The sequence below is a fragment of the Balaenoptera ricei genome, chromosome 1 (assembly GCF_028023285.1).
Source record: "Balaenoptera ricei isolate mBalRic1 chromosome 1, mBalRic1.hap2, whole genome shotgun sequence".
Classification (NCBI taxonomy): domain Eukaryota; kingdom Metazoa; phylum Chordata; class Mammalia; order Artiodactyla; family Balaenopteridae; genus Balaenoptera; species Balaenoptera ricei.
The window spans coordinates 14,647,328-14,664,553 of record NC_082639.1 but is presented as its reverse complement, the minus strand read 5'-3'; the positions used below and the strand labels follow the sequence as shown (position 1 = coordinate 14,664,553).

Genomic DNA, 17,226 nt, shown 5'->3' with positions numbered 1-17,226 from the left:
CCCGGGCCAGGGCTCGAACCCGTGTCCCCTGAATTGGCAGGTGGATTCTTAACCACTGCGCCACCAGGGAAGTCCCTGTTCTGCCCATTTTTTGATTGGGTTGTTTTTTTGATATTGAGCTGCATGAGCTGTTTGTATATTTTGGAGATTAATCCCTTGTTGGTTGCTTTGTTTGCAAATATTTTCTCCCATTCTGAGGGCTGTCTTTTCATTTTGTTTGTTTTCCTTTGCTGCGCAAAAGCTTTTAAGTTTAATTAGGTCCCATTTGCTTATTTTGTTTTAATTTTCATTACTCTAGGAGGTGGATTGAAAAAGATCTTGCTGTGATTTCTGTCACAGCGTTCTGCCTATGTTTTCCTCTAAGAGTTTTATAGTATCCAGCCTTATATTTAGGTCTTTAATCCATTTTAAGTTTATTTTTGTGTATGGTGTTAGGGAGTGTTCTAATTTCATTCGTTTACCTGTAGCTGTCCAGTTTTCACAGCACCACTTACTGAAGAGACTGTCTTTTCTCTGAAATTCTTAAGTATTATTCCATTAGGGATTTATTTTTTTCAATAAATTTATTTAATTTATTTATTTTTTTGGCTGCTTTGGGTCTTTGTTGCTGTGCATGGGCTTTCTCTAGTTGCTGTGAGCAGGGGATACTCTTTGTTGCGGTGCGTGGGCTTCTCATTGTGGTGGCTTCTCTTGTTGCGGAGCACGGGCTCTAGGCACGCAGGCTTCAGTAGTTGTGGCACACGGGCTCAGCAGTTGTGGCTCATGGGCTCTAGAGCGCAGGCTCAGTAGTTGTGGTGCACGGGCTTCGTTGCTCCATGGCATGTGGGATCTTCCTGGATCAGGGCTCGAACCCGTGTTCCCTGCATTGGCAGGCGGATTCTTAACTACTGCGCCACCAGGGAAGTCCCACCATTAGGGACTTTTTAAAAAAAAAATTAATTTATTTATTTATTTTTGGCTGTGTTGGGTCTTCGTTTCTGTGCGAGGGCTCTCTCTAGTTGTGGCGAGCGGGGGCCACTCTTCATCGCGGTGCGCGGGCCTCTCACTGTTGCGGCCTCTTTTGTTGCAGAGCACAGGCTCCAGACGCGTAGGCTCAGTAGTTGTGGCTCACGGGCCTAGTCGCTCCGCGGCATGTGGGATCTTCCCAGACCAGGGCTCGAACCCGTGTCCCCTGCATTGGCAGGCAGATTCTCAACCACTGTGCCACCAGGGAAGCCCAAGGGACTTTTATGAGATCAGTTGAATACTCTTTCAGGTAAGTCTCTCTTGTAGTATTTAGACCATCCTTCCAGTAAGGGTTTATAATAACATAAAGAATGTGTACACCCACCTCCTCATTTTTTAAGGAGTTTGGGTGTGATGTCAGTTGAGACTGACCTTCAACCAAGAAGCCATTTTCCCACCAGTCCTGAGGCTTATCTAAATTTCTGATCTCTGATACTGGGAATGTGCCTATTCCGGGAGAGACTGAGCCCATTTAGGAAGGTGTCTTTATAAAATAACCACAGACACATATTGAAGCACACTTTTTTTTTTTGGCCACGCTGTGCGGCTTGTGGGATCTCAGTTCCCCAACCAGGGATTGAACCTGTGCCCCCTGCAGTGGAAGCGTGGAGTCCTAACCACTGGACCGCCAGGGAATTCCCTGAAGCATACTGTTGACTCTAACATGCAATCCGAAAGAATGAAAGTTAAGAAAGCAAAAATACCTGTCCAAGGCACACTCATATAAGCCCATCATACTTCTTTATAGTTTTGGTGATATTGTACATCCCATGTTGTGTGATAAGATAACCTAGACTAGAAGACTGATGACCAGAATGCCAGCTTATTGATGACAGTGAAGACTGTAAATACAAAGAGGAATAGACTACTTATGTCTGGTAATTGAAATATATATTCTCTCCTGTGAAAAAGCCTGGAAAATAAGTCAAAGTGCTATTATAAGTTTGCTTGGTTATTGTGGACTTAGAATAGGGGTTGTGATATCCTATGCATGGTTTTTTTTTTTTTTTTTTTTCTATGCATGGTTTTTATCATAGATATATATCTGCAAGAGAGACCAGAATATTCACTTTCGCTGATCAGGACAGCCCTTCCTCATGCCCCAATAGTGCTAACGCATACAGTATAACCATTGGATTCCACTCTTCCTAGACTTTATGTACACTACTTTCTTTCTGTTAAGTGCCTGCCATATGTCATTATACTCATGATATACTAACCATGTTTTCCTAATCACAAAGTATTTACAATTTTTTTATTTTAACTTTTTGTTTTGATACAGTTTCAGACTTAGAGAAAGATTACAAGAAGAGTCCTAAGAATTCTGATACCCTTCACTCGGATTCCCCAAATGTTAACATTTTCCACCTATTTGCTTTATCCTCCCTTCCCATCTCTTAATGTAGCTTTGCAATAGAGTACATAAAGCAGCATGCATTGTTTTTTTTTAATTGAAGTATAATTTACAATGTTTCAGATGTACAGCAAAGTGATTCAGTTGTTTTTATACCTGTATATATATACATATATATATACTTTTTTTTCAGATTCTTTTCCATTATAGTTTTACGAGATACTGAATATAGTTCCCTGTGCTATATAGTAAATCTTTGTTTATCTATTTTATCCACCACATTGATCTTTAAACCATCCAGTTCAGCTACAGCTGCTTAATTTTTTTCTTTCGTTGTATTTCCTGTAACGTGACTATATCATTTCTTGCTTTTATCAGTTTTAAAATTTATTTTATTTCCTTGCCCAGCCACTTGGGCTTAGAAGAGAACTAGTACTTTAAGTCCCTCAGGTAATAATTTATAAAAATTACTATGTTTTAGTTTCTATCTTATTTTCTGGGCCAAAGTATTAGAAGCTTATGTTTCATCTAGAAGTCTTTTTTACTCCATTTATCCTGTTTCTTTCGTTATCTAAATTTAGAATGTGGATGCCATTCCAAATCTTTGTAGCAACACAAGAACCTCCAATACTGAAATTAATGTGGTATTTATAATGGAAGGTCATTACCCTAGAATGCATTCTTCAAATCTATAAGCCAGAAATATTAAAAATATATCAAAAAAATGTTTAGGTACAGGTGCAAATCTCCCTGTGATAGTCTGCATTTGCCTTTTTTACTCTCTTTCGTACAGCTGCAGCAGATGGAGGGGGATGGGGGAGAGCAGGGTCATTTGATCTTTTATTATTTTCTGAAGCCTCTCCAAGAGAACCTTTGCAGATTAATTTTGTCCTTTGGGTAAACTAAAATTAATGTCCCAAGAGCCACTATAAAATGCTTGGTCTCCAGCCTTCTCCTTAGGGTTCTTTCTGTATCTTGTAATACAGCGATAGTTACTGTCACGGAAAGTTTTTTTTTGCCCTGTCTTTCATCTTTCATCTTTTTTGTTTAAGGAAACTGCTGTTTTATTAACCCCTGATACAAGACACTAAAGGAAAATCCCTACTGTTATCACTGAAGCCATGTTTTCCTCCAAGACTGGCCTTGACTTGACTGAATTTTATTTCTAATGTAACATAGCTCTTTTCTTACGAAGAGTCTAGATTGATCACCAGGTACCAATTTATTTATCAGCATTACACCGGGAATAAAAGGCGCTCCTCCAAACCATGGGGGAGAATTTCAGGGCTTTCAGGATTTTCAAAACGTCTCCACAGTTCTTGTGAACATTTTTTGATTTGGGTGGACTGTGTGCCACAGGGCCTGGAGCTTGAAGTCATCCACCAAGAACTCACACACAAGCGGGCCCTCAAGGCACGCATACCTTTGCTTAAGTCAAACTGCTTTTCCCTCTTAGATCTGGAACCCAGATCATTTTTTATCGGCAAAAATATAGACATTATCCTGTGGATAAAAGTTCACATTCTTTCAGTTCAGAGTAATGATTGTCAACTTGATCAAAGAACTCGGGAGGAGGATGGATGCACAGAGCAAGCAATCAGAGTTTTTTTTTTTCCATTTCATTCAAGTCGATATTACAGTAGTACATCATGATACCGCATAGTAAGAGCATTGTTGTAAAGAATATTAAATAAGTAGCACTCAGCAAAACAAGACAATAAGGCAAGGCTAGGATTTGGAGTTTAGGAGAGTTAATATTTCCTAAATTGAAGTTAGAGAAGTCCAGGAAATTGATCATTCTTAGGATAGTCTTATAGGAATGTGTGCCTTTAAGAAGTTTTTTTTAAAAAATTCTTTTCCATTATGTTTTATTACAGGATATTGAATATAGTTCCCTGTGCTATACAGACCTTGTTGTTCATCCATTCTATATATAATAGTTTGCATGTGCTAATTCCATCCCTCCCCCATACACCCTCCCCCTTGGCAACCACAAATCTGTTCTCTATGTCTGTGAGTCTGTTTCTACTTTGTGGATAAGTTCATTTATGTAAGATTTTAGATTCCATATATAAGTGATATCATATGGTATTTGGATTTCTTTTTTTTTTTTTTTTTTTTGGCTTTCTTTTTGACTTCCTTCACTTAGTATGATAATCTCTCAGTCCATCCATGTTGCTGCAAATGGCATTATTTCATTCTTTTTTATGGCTGAGTAGTATTCCATTGTATAAAGAAGTTTTATTATTATTATTTTCAATTTTATTTATTTATTTATTTTTGGTTGTGTTGGGTCTTCGTTGCTGCATGCTGGCTTTCTCTAGTTGTGTCGAGTGGGGGCTACTCTTTGTTGCGGTGCGTGGGCTTCTCATTGTGGTGGCTTCTCTTGTTGCGGAGCATGGGCTCTAGGTGCGTGGGCTTCAGTAGCTGTGGCTCGCGGGCTCAGTAGTTGTGGCTCACAGGCTCTAGAGCACAGGCTCAGTAGTTGTGGCGCACGGGCTTAGTTGCTCCGCGGCATGTGGGATCTTCCTGGACCAGGGCTCGAACCAATGTCCCCTGCATTGGCAGGCAGATACTTAACCACTGTGCCTGCCAATGCAGGGGACACTTCCTTCTTTATAGGGAAGTTCCTATAAAGAAGTTTTTAACAAAGAATTAGAAAATATAAAGAACAACCAAACAGAATTGAAGAATACAATAACTGAAATGAAAAATACACTAGAAGGAGTCAATAGTAGACTAAATGAGGCAGGAGAACGGATCAGTGAGCTGGAAGACAGAGTAGTGGAAATCAATGCCGCTGAAGAGAAAAATGAAAAAAGACTGAAAACAAATGACGACAGTTTAAGAGACCTCTGGGACAACACCAAGTGTGCTAATGTTTGCATTATAGGGGTCCCAGGAGGAGAAGAGAGAGAGAAAGGGCCTGAGAAAATATTTGAAGAGATAATAGCTGAAAAGGTCCCTAACCTGGGAAAGGAAACAGTCACCCAAGTCCAGGAAGTGCAGAGAGTCCCATACAGGATTAACCCACAGAGGAACACACCAAGATACACTGTAACCAAAATGGCAAAAATTAAAGAGAGAATATTAAAAGCAACAAATAACATATAAGGGAACTCCCATAAGGCTATCAGCTGATTTTTCAGCAGAAACTCTGCAGGCCAGAAGGGAGTGGCACAATACTTAAAAGTAATGAAGGAGAAAAACCTATGACTAAGCATACTCTACCCAAGGTTCTCATTCAGATTTTTTTTTCTTTTTTTCAGGATTTTATTTTATTTTCTCCAGGCCTTATTGAGATATAGACCCACAGCACTGGGTAAATGTAAGGCGTACAGCATAATGATTTGACTTAAAATCATCATAAAGGGATTATCACAATAAGTTTAGTGGACATCCATCATCTCATACAGATACAAAATGAAAGAAAAAATTTGTGTTTTTCCTTGTGATGAGAACTCTTAGGATTTATTCTCTTAAAAACTTTCATATATAACATACAGCAGTGTTAACTATATTTATTATTCTGAACTGATTCGGATTTGATGGAGAAATCAAAAGCTTTACAGACAAGCAAAAGCTAAAAGAATTCAGCACCATCACATCAAACCAGCTTTACAAAAAATGCTCAAGGAACTTCTCTAGGCGGAAAAGAAAAGGCCACAACCAGAAACAAGAAAATTACCGGATGAAAAGTTTACATTCTTTCTTTGCTAGTAGAAAAAGGGGGGAATGGAACGTTACCTGGCAAATAGCAAAGAGCGATGCAAACACGAGCTGGTAACATTACTAATGATGGTAATCAAAACATAAAAGGGATTTCAGCGCGAAGAAAGGACTGGTGATTACAATAATAGCGAGAGGTGGTGTGAGAAAGAGAAAGAGTTTTGCAAACTGAAGCGCTATACTTTAACTGTTGGGAGTGGGGGCTGGTCATCAGGGAAGTGAAGCAGGTGAGCGTGATTAGGCTTCCACGGCCTCTTCTCGTCCTTAGCTTTCTTGAGCCGGGGCCATTATATTAGCCGATGCAGGTCTACTTCGCTGCCTTGGTCTAGTCAACTGAAACCAATTCCCAAACTCACCTCTCCGGAGTGCCCGAAAGCCACAGACCTCCCATTTTCGGGAAAGACTCCCAGCCCGCTAGCGCGGAGCTTAACGCTCCCGCCCTCACCCAAAGGACTACGTCCTGCGCAGGCGCGTCCCCTCGTTCTCGTCCCCACGCCGCGTCACGCTCCCCCTGCGAGAGCAGAGGGAGGCTGTCCTCGCGCGCTGCGTATTTTGGCCGGCGACTGCGTCGCGCAGTCTGACGCACCGATTGCGTCACTTCCGCCCCCTCCCGTGAGGAGGCGCTGGGCCGGTGGCAAGCCCCCGGAGGGAGCCGCAGTAGTACGACGGAAGATGGCGACGAGCGGCGGCGAAGAGGTGGCGGCTGCGGCGCCGGCGCCCGGGGCCCCGGCAACGGAGGCAGACACGACTCCGGGCTGGGAGGTGGCGGTGCGGCCCCTGCTATCCGCGTCCTATTCCGCCTTCGAGATGAAGGAGTTGCCGCAGCTGGTGGCCTCAGTCATCGAGAGGTACCGGGCGGCGTCCCCGGTCGGGCGGGAGCCGGGAGGGGGAGGGGAGGTCGTGCCAGAGGATCTGGACCCGCTGCCCGGCTACCTGCTGAGGCTCTGGGATTGCGGCCCTGGCCCCGGCTTCGGGGCTCCCCGGCCCTGGGAGAGGAAGGCTTGTCTGGTGTTCTTCCGCCAACCCGGGTAAATCCTGTGCCTCAATTTCCCTCATGAGCAAAACTTTTGAGGACGCCCTCTCGGGAGGGCGTGGCCGGGCTGGTTTCGGAGTAATTTTGAGATGCGTCGACCTCGTAGGGGAATATTCCCAGGGCTGCCCCCATGTTAAGGTCAAAGCGCTGATGAGTTTGCATTTCTCGTCCGCGCTCATCCCCCTAGCCTGGGCCCTTGCGGAGCCCGGGTTTTAATTGGAGAGCTACCACATAATTTAATAACGGTCTTCCTGGTGCTGTAAATTACTTGGGGGCACGTGCTGTTTCTGTGACTGAAGCCACTAGTTATCATTGATGACTTTCTTTTCAGATTGCACTTACGGTGTATTGCTACCGTAACGGTCTTTGATTAAAAACACTTAAGTGTTATTCTGAGAGGTCATTTTCCCACTGAAACCGTATACTCGCCCTCTCTCTCAATAAAATATTTTAGACTCTTACCAACGGGACTGTTTATTGGTTTGCTGTTACATGAATTTTTCTTTCTGAGATTCTTAGATTGTGAGAATTGTGTGCATACAAGGCCAGTGATATCACGGTGCCTGCCTTTTCCTGTCTTACCTTGCTCAGAGCAGTCTTTCATTAGTTTAATGGTACACCTGCCTTTAAAGCCAGTCTCACTTTCATTTTTCTAGCCAAACCTGACTTCAGCAACTTTCTGCAATTGCTAACTGGGTCATTTTAGCTTCATGCCAACAAGAGTATACCTACATGTTATCCAGAAGGTTAGAAATTGCCATTTATTACTCAAGGGAGGCCCGTGGTTTGACACATTGTCTATTATAGTGTTTATTGTTAGGTTTGTGATACTTTGGATGAGGTTTAAAAAAATAAATTAGAATAAAATAATGGTTTGGTTTGGTAAGTTCACAGTTAACTTTACAGATGGATTTTCCTATCTAATTATTAAGCCAAGAAGGTTCAGAAGATGTAAACAAATATCAAAGATACTGCTCTCAAATTATGTAGTCTCTTTATAACTGTTTTAAACAGTTGGATTAGTGGTATTTTTCCCGAATTACACTTGTCATGTTACTTAGAGTGGTCAGTGTTCCACTTTTTAGAACATTTGCTTTTATGTTTTTATGGACATGAGCTGAGTAGGTAATAAAGACATTTGTTGACACCCTGGCCCATACATCCAGTATTATGGGCCCAGGCCTTTTAAACTGTAATAGTTAAGCAACTGCCTCCAACCTGTAGTAGGAGCCAAAACCAGATATGTCAAGGTACGTTTGAATTTTGCCAAATAAGTGATAGTGGCCCCTCTTGCACTCTGTATAGCTAAGATAATCAAGGGTTGCCTGCGTTTATAGACACTAATAAGACCTCTTCATGGTTTGGAAAAGAAATCCAAACTGATGGCTGTTTAGTAACACATATTTTTATTGGAAGGCAAGATCCTTGAAGTCTCTGTTCTGGTTTTTGTGGCTCAGTCAACTTTGGAAAGCCTGTTATGTGTCCGCTTCAGGCTCTCTGAGAGCAGTATGATCTGAAGGTTGTGCTTACTGTCTGAGAGGTCATTTTCCCACAGAAACAGTTTTCTCTCTCTCTCTCCCTCCCTCCTTCCCTCCCTCCCTCTCTCAATAAAATATTTTCAGACTCTTGCAAATGGGGCTGTTTATTGGTTTGCTGTTACATGGTTCTGTAATTTCCAGAAGAAATATCTGGCTTACAAGTTCTTTACAGTTAGAACAACTGAACATATCAAGTGTTCAGTTTGGTGTAGAGCAGAGGTCAGCACATTTTTTCTGTAAAGGATCAGAGTAAATTTAACTTGCAGGCCATACGGTGTGTACACTAGTCATCTCCGCCATTGTATGGCGAAAGCAGCCATACACATTACATAAATAAATGGGTGTGGCTGTGTTCCAGAATCTTATTTATGGGCACAAATGTGAATTTCATATGATACTTACATGTCACAAAATGTTCTTCTGATTTTTTTTTTTTTCCCAGCCATAAAGACACATGTAAAAACCATTCTTAAATATGGGCTGAACAGAGATAGGTGACTGGCTGGATTTGACCTGCAGGCCAACCCCTGGTTTAGAGCACAAAAATTAATACCCTTCTATCAGTATTCTGTTTCTCAAAAGTTTTATTTGCTTTCTCAAAAAAAAAAAAAAAAAAGGGTGTCAGAATTGTGGAATTATTTCTTGAACATCAACTTATGGCCACTGAGTATAGAACCAGGTCAGAGCCAGCACTGTACAGATGCTGTGGCGCGCTTCGCTTTGCAGGTAATCGAAGGTTTAGGTGCCTAGGCTGCTACTTTACCTGTGTTGTTGCCTCTCGCAGACAGTCCCGTGTTTCTTTCTGTGGTTATGCCTTCCATATTTTTCTTCCTTCCCTCCAGGGACCTTCTGTTTTTCTGTTGCAGTCTGCTACTCTCTGCTTCCCTTTTTTTTTTTTAACTCTTTTTTTTTTTTTTCTTTTTGATGTCCTGGCTCCATCATGTCAGCTCTTAACTTCCTGCCCGGTGGCCTGCTCATCCATTGAATTCCTCCCTTTTTGACCTTTGGGGACGATGACACATGCCCTGAGAGACTCCTCCGCCATTCTACTTTCTGCCTCTATTCTTTCATACTTTTATAGTTGGAATTGACCTTTGGGTTTGAAGAAAAGGTAGAAGAAATAATTCCTAGATCCAGACCCTGTGTTTTTTTTTTTGGCTGCCCCGCGAGGCTTGCAGGATCTTAGTTCCCCAACCAGGGATTGAACCCGGGCTCTTGGCAGTGAAAGTGCAAAGTACTAACCACTGGACTGCCAGGGAATTCCCTGGACCCTGTTTGTTAAGTTTGACTTTGTAACCAAACTGAAACAAAGGAGGGATTAGCATGGATAAATTGGGAAGCATACTCTCAAAAGTGTCCTTAGATTTTTAAAGGAGAAAGATATCTGAGTTTACTTAAAGGGGACTTCATCTTCATTTCTGCTGCTTGTTGATAGCATGTCTTTTAGTAGTAAAGATTGAAAATCTTTTAAACACCATTACTTTTCTAGACCAGAATGAAGCTAGAACTAGCTTAATGGAGCACATGCCATATGTGCTTAATTGCTTAAAGTGTAATTGCTGAATGTAGCCTTATATACTACCCAATACAGAATTCCTTTTTTTTTTTTTTAATATTTATTTATTTATTTGGCTGCGCCGGGTCTTAGTTGTGGCACGGCGCACCGGATCTTTTTAGTTGCCACATGCAGGATCTAGTTCCCCGACCAGGGATCTAACCCGGGCCCCCTGCATTGGGAGCGCGGAGTCTTACCCACTGGACCACCAGGGAAGTCCCCAGAATTCCTTTCTTAACTCTGTGCAGGATATGTTGGTGAGAATGGTTCTCATTGAATAATTTGACTGAGTCTTTGTAGATTAAAAAAAAAGAAAAAAAAGCCCTTTTCCCCTGAGCCAGTCCTTCCTAGGCTGTCCTGCCTTTCTTAGTGATAAGCCTCCTTGAGTCCCTGCCTCCCAGCTATTTGATAAAATTTAGGCTAAGGAGACCTACTTGGGAAGGCAGAAGCTGTTACAACATCCCCATTAGATAATGCACAGTCATTTTCTAAAAATCTCTTAAGGGAGAAAGGGGTGCACTAGTGCCATCATCAGCTGAGTTCGTGATTGACCTACAGAAAGAAAGCCTGCCACCAAATATAAGTGTATATAGTTAGTTGTGAGATTAGGTAATGTTTCCATGTCTCAGTATTACATTCCCTGCAGGTTTGTGGAGAGTGTGAGGGATGTATGTGAAAACTTTCAGTTCTTTGGTGAACATGTATTAAGTACTCTGTGACACATAGCAGATGGTCAATAAACATATATTTTTTAAATGAATATAACTCATTAATGTATTTGTTATGCTTGTTTCATGATTCTAAGTATCTTGAAACAAGCATAATAGATTCTATACTTGGGAGTTTATGATTCTGATGAGGAGAAAGGGCTTTGTGGAGTTTCCACAGTTTACAACAAAGATATGAATAGTAATCTAAGAGGGAGAAGGAAGGTGAATCCTTAGTCTTTTATTTTGCCCCATCAGATTTTTCACCTCTTCCTAGAAAAACCCGGATAGTTCCAGACCCTGGCCAGTTCTTTTATACTTACATGTCAAATTGGACTTCCCTGACCAAATTGGACTTCTGCTTAGCTGCTGTTTCCCTTTATGCTCTGCATTGCATTTATTTTGTGTGGAATAAAGCCACTTCAGATTCCTTGTCTTTTCAGCAGTGTTTGAGGCTCTGTGATACTTCTGTTGCAGAGTTTGTTAGGCGAAGCAGACCTTTGAGGAAAATAGCTTGACTGCCTAGAGGAGAGATATTTTTACCTTGAAATCTCCTTATTTTTCTTCCTGTCATATTTGCCTTCAATTTCTGCATTCTTCCCTTTCCTACCTAACGTCTTGCCCTTTGTTCCATTTTTCCATTTCTTTGCCTCCTTTGGTGACTTGGTGTCTGTCAGGTTCTTGGGAAATGAGGGTGGGGTAAGGAATCGAGGCGGCACATCTTCATCAGGGACTCAAACACACTTGTTTCTTTAGAATCAAGAGATAACAACATTGTCCTTTGGGCCACATGTCCACCTGCCTACTCTCCCCTTTAAGTCTTTTTTTTTTTTTTTAAAGAAGGCACTCTGATATATTTTCTTTTTCTTTTTCTTTTTTTGGCCGCAACGTGCGGCATGCGGGATCCCAGTTCCCTGACCAGGGATCTCACCCTCGCCCCCTGCATTGGAAGGGTGGAGTTTTAACCACTGGACCGCCAGGGAAGTGCCCCACCTTTAAGTCTTTTTAAAACTAATTTCCCTAGGTTTATCCTTACTTGTCCTAAGCAAATCGTAAGTTGAGCCTCAAGACTGCTCCATTTTTTTCTATTGCCAATGTCCATCTTTCCCCAAAGTGCGTTCTTTGTTCTTGATTGGAATAAAGCAGTTGTGTATTTCTAGGGCAGGAAGTAGGGTTTGTTAAATCATAATAGGGCAGCATTGAACCAGGCAATTAAATGTGTTTACTCCTATATTTTGGATATATTTTGTTATCTGAATGGGAATGAAAGCAGCAGAATAAGTTCGTTCTTTGGATAGGCAGTTTTTCTCTTAGTTTTGGTAAACGTTCAGTTGAAAAATGTGGGCGTAAGCAGCTCTGAAACTTTGAAATAAAGCAGAGAAGGTAAATACTTAGTAAAATGGATCAGATTACAGGGTGGGGAAACCTTAGAACAATGAATGCATAAGTGTAAGGATGGGAGTGAAGGAACAGCTATTCATAGGAGGTGGAAGCAGGGGGTTGGGGACGTCTCTGCTGAATGTGATGTGACCCTCACCAGTGTGATGGCCCCTGAAGCTTTGAGTGTTGCTTGATGTTTTAAGGTTTTTGTTTCCTTCTTTTTGTCCATCTGACAACTAGGGAGAAATGATCCTTGATGGGCAGGGAGGTTCTTGCACATCATAGGTGCTCCATAAATATTTTTTCTTGGTGAAGGAGTTATTCCAAGATAAGGAACTGATCTTTGATAAACACCCGTTTATCCTTGATAAATCTCCAAATAGCAAAGTGTTTGCAGTGCCAGACTCTTAAGTGTTGTTTGAGGTGATTCATCACTCACAATGGCACCTTCCAAATGTTGAGCTTGTCTTTTTGGCTCCTGTGTTGGTTTGGCAAGTGGATAGAGTGCTGACTCTGTTTACGTTTCCCTTCCTAGGCTGATAGTTCTGTTGGAGAATTAACTTACTGAGGAAACTGTTTAGCCACATTGCTCTCCTCTTTCCATTTAATAAGACATTTTAGTGTTTTCTTTGCCTTCTTGTTCCATGGGTTGCAATTAGCATCTGATTTGATAAAGAGAATGACATAAATGTATCCAGTTTTTAGACCTAGTTGGGCTCCAGATTTTCACTGAAGAGGCCATTTTCTCAGGTAAAGATAAGGGATGTGGTTAATAATCACTTTGTTGTGATCTAGCTGTATCCTGTGGGTGTGGGGAGGGGGATGGAGGACTCTGATACCTAAAGAATTTTGGATTTTATCACCCATCAGATGATTTTTTCCCTTGAGTTGTTGATCCTTTTTAAGTTACTGCATTATGGACTGGCCTTGTTTGGTCTTCAGAATGTGTTACTATAGTCTGTATTCCCACTAACAGTATTCTGAGTGCCCTGCTTTACCCCTGCTTTGGCCAGCTCATGGCATTATTAGCTTTGTCTTTGCCAGTCAGTAATACAGGACAAGATGGTATCCTGTTGTGTTTTTACTTGTATTTCTTTAATTCTAAGTGAGTTTAAAAGTGTTTCCTGTTTATTAGCCTTTGCCACTTACTAAGCCTGATACTTTGAACAAGGTACTTAGTTTTAACTCTCTAAGCTTCACTTTCTCAACTTGGATATAGGGATGATAACAGTGCCTACCAAGTAGGATTGCTACAAGGATTAAGTCAGGTAATGCCTGTAAAGGGGTAGGGTATCTGGCATATAGTAAGCACTAAGTAAATGTTGGCTGAATTATTTTCTTTGCAGTGAATCAGAAATCCTGCACCACGAGAAGCAGTATGAGCCATTCTACTCATCTTTTGTTGCACTTTCCACACACTATATCACAACAGTTTGTAGCCTCAGTAAGTATTCTATTCTTGTCATTCCCTTTTAAGGGCTCATGAATAGGGAAATTGTGTGTCCTCTTGTTACGGTGTCTGAACAAGTTGTTAATGAAGTCTGTATTTTCGTTGTAACCTGTTCACTCAAGAGTGGAGACAACTGTCAGTATGATAAGGCTCTGGAAGTTCCTTTACCGAGGCCAACCAAAAGGGGTTAAAAAAACTATTTGGTTTGGACATCTATTTCATAACCATTAAGTTAACCTTCCTTGCCTTTTTAATCAAAAGCATTTTATTGATTTTACACATGTAATTATTAGTGTGCTAATTTTAGGGGGCAGGGTGGGTGGGATTGGGGGGTTAGGTGGACACTGACCTGGGGTTAGCAGCCACTAACCAAGGCTCTATTCCTTATTTGGTTTTGGTGAGAAATTAAATTCTGCTTTTGTGTTCTCTGGTATGTGACTGGATTTCAACTTCAGTTCCCCATCTTTTAAACTTTTCTACCCCCAAACGTGACCAAGCCCTTTCTTTCCACTCTTTCTGAAATTTTGCATTTTCACTTTTCTTTCCGATCTTAACGCATATAGTTCTGAAGAATTTGAATCATTTTACGTAAATAGTTTGCTAAGCAAGCAAAGTGAAAGGAAGTTACAGGGTTGCTGAGTAATCTTTCGGTGTCTAGTGCTGTTTATTATAGGCATTGGCTACCACTGTAAGAATCACTTTTAGATTGGAGAAGCTTTGAGTAGGAAGCGCGTTGCAAAAAGGGAAAGGAGAGGTAGTGTAGTCTACTGGGTAAGAGCATGAACTTTAGAGCCAGACTTCCTGGATTTAACTCCAGCTTCGTGACTTTGGTCAAGTCATTTAACCTGTCTATGGTTTAATTTCCTTATCTGTTAAAAAAAAAAAAGAAGGGAAGGGGGGTAACAATATTATCTACCCCATAGAATTGGTTTAGGGATTAAGTGGGTTAATATATTTGAAGTGCTTGGTACTTACTGTGATGTATTTCCTATTATAATTATCTTAATTTCTAGTAAATATAAATTGATCTAGAAGCAGTTGATGCTTATCAATGCCAAAATGCCTTTGTTTGCCTGTAGGGTTGTTGGTTCTAAATAATTATTCTCTTAGAATGATATTGGGAATGTTGGACGTACAGAGCTCAATACTTATTTGGTTTATTGACTGTGAGGCTGAAGTGAGTTATAGCAGTCTGAAGTTAAGTAAAGTTTATTCCTTTCTCAGTTCCCCGGAACCAACTTCAGTCTGTGGCAGCAGCCTGTAAAGTCCTGATTGAGTTTTCTCTCCTGCGTCTGGAGAATCCAGATGAGGCTTGTGCTGTGTCCCAGGTAAGAGTGATGGGCCCATTTCTGGCCCTTATTTTGTGGTAGGCTTGTGACTGACAAGTGGAATGATGGAGAAGGGGTGGCATAGAGCAGGGGTTGGTAAACTTTTTCTGTAATAGGCCACATAGTAGATAACTTGCCGACCATCCAGTCCCTGTTACAGCTGATCTCTGCCTTTTAAACTCTGCCTTTGTAGTGTGAAAGCAGCCACAGACAATACGTAAGTGGATGAGCATAGCTGTGGTCCAGTCAACTTTATTTACAAAAAATAGGCAGTGAGCTGAACTGGGGCTATGGTTTACCAACCCCTGGTATAGAGGGCTGCAGAGGCTTTTTCAAGGATTGCAAAGATATGCCTGTGGGGGCCAGGCAAGTGACATAAAGTGAGTCAAGTATGCTGGTTGAGAAGGGTGCATGACCCAGCTATAAAGGGGCCAATCACTGTTTGGCTCCAGCTGACTATTGCCGTACAGGAATGGCAACAGAGTTGCTCTGTCTTGTAAATTATTGAGAGACAGGAAATCTGGATTTGTATGTTAAATCTTCCATATTTTAAAAAGTTGGCCATAACTTCAAATTAAAACAACAACAACAACAACACTGAGAACAGTAAGACAAACCTGCAAGCAGATACGGTCTGAGGACCATCAGGTTGTGATCTCTGCTTTACTGTTTTTCCTAATTTGCAGTTCTTGGTATGAACCTAAATTTGGCCCTTTGCCAGCTAGAAGTCCCTAAAGAATAGACTCTTCTAAAAGGCATATTTGAATTTTTTTTTTTTCCAGAAACACTTGATTCTCCTCATCAAGGGCCTGTGCACTGGCTGTAGCCGATTAGACAGAACTGAAATTATCACATTTACAGCAATGATGAAATCGGCCAAGCTGCCACAAACAGTGAAGACACTGTCAGATGGTGAGTGTTCCTTCACCAGACTTGGTTTCTTGGCCAGTCCTCTGGCCAGCTATTTCCTCTTTTGCCTTCTAGTGGCACTCCCCTCATCCCTCTCTTGCTTTTATATTTTGTAGTGGAAGATCAGAAAGAGCTGGCTGCACCAGTAAGCCCAGAGCTGAAGCAGAAGGAGGTCCAGATGAATTTTTTGAACCAGCTGACATCAGTTTTTAACCCTAGAACTGTAGCATCATCACCCGTAGGTCCACAGACTCCGGTGAGTTACTTTAGCCAAATGGCCTCATCCTGTGGGGTTTGTTAAGATGATAATACTAGGAAAAATAGCTAACAAATGTATTTTACATTTGTGATATAAAATGATGTACCTGCCTTTGGTACAAAGCTGAAGAATACAAACCAAAAATAAGTAACACCCAGTTCCTTCTGTTCACAGTTATTACTATTTTGAGGACCATTCTTCCAACATTTCTCAATGCAAGTAGACAAAGAGCATGTACTCCTTTCTGTAAAAGGCATCACTCTATACTAGTTAGAGAACATACATATTTTAAAGCTATATATTTTCCCCCTCCTCTTGGAAAAATGACTTGTATTTTCCCCAACATTAGAGAGGAATTTCCCCCTCATTAACTGGGGGGTCTGAAGAGTATCTGTGGAGCAGCTGTTTAGTTTGGATGGTTGATTCTATTCTGAACTTGAGGACAGCAATCAACAGATGATAGTATCTTGATGGGCCTTTCACATCCTTTGTTTCTCTTCAGGCGGAAGGAGAAAATGATGAGCAGTCATCCACAGATCAAGCCTCTGCTATCAAAACCAAGAATGTGTTCATAGCTCAGAATGTGGCTAGTCTTCAGGAGCTTGGTAAGACTCTTAATTGTCATCAGAAAGGTGGTTTCTCTGCTTTCAGAAATTCCTTAAGTGGAAGAAAATCAAGCAGCAGAGGCCTGTTTGTAAGGTTGAGCTTTTTCGTTAATTCAGGTGGCTCAGAGAAGCTGCTGCGTGTGTGTTTGAACCTGCCCTATTTCCTACGCTACATCAATCGGTTTCAAGATGCAGTGTTGGCCAATTCCTTCTTCATCATGCCTGCAACAGTAGCAGATGCCACTGCTGTTCGTAATGGGTAAGGTGCTCCAGGGTGCATATGCTTTGCGTTTTAATGCTGCTCTCAAAAAGAGAGAAACTGGTTAATTTTTATGGCATGCCGACTTTCTTTAACTATCAGATTATAGAAGCAG

General features: G+C 41.4%; 1 protein-coding gene and 1 long non-coding RNA gene across 9 annotated transcripts in view; one reads left to right on the top strand and one right to left on the bottom strand.

Moving 5' to 3' along the window:
- Positions 1–3,562: 3,562 nt before the first annotated feature.
- LOC132348093 (uncharacterized) lies at positions 3,563–6,594 on the bottom strand. Its single transcript, XR_009497349.1, has 2 exons — positions 6,445–6,594; positions 3,563–4,989 (listed from the first exon to the last, which is right to left on the bottom strand). It is a non-coding gene; the product is annotated as an uncharacterized LOC132348093 (long non-coding RNA).
- A 116-nt stretch (positions 6,595–6,710) lies between these two features.
- The window catches only part of UBR4 (ubiquitin protein ligase E3 component n-recognin 4), a 126,936-nt gene continuing 116,420 nt past the window's right edge, over positions 6,711–17,226 (top strand). For all 8 annotated transcript variants that reach the window (XM_059915013.1, XM_059915004.1, XM_059915021.1 and 5 more), the window contains exons 1-7: positions 6,711–6,936; positions 13,648–13,745; positions 14,976–15,079; positions 15,862–15,991; positions 16,105–16,244; positions 16,750–16,852; positions 16,970–17,111. In XM_059915013.1, coding sequence (XP_059770996.1) covers positions 6,761–6,936; positions 13,648–13,745; positions 14,976–15,079; positions 15,862–15,991; positions 16,105–16,244; positions 16,750–16,852; positions 16,970–17,111 — 893 coding nt within the window. In that variant the 5' untranslated portion in view covers positions 6,711–6,760. The remainder of the gene's footprint in view (positions 6,937–13,647; positions 13,746–14,975; positions 15,080–15,861; positions 15,992–16,104; positions 16,245–16,749; positions 16,853–16,969; positions 17,112–17,226) is intronic.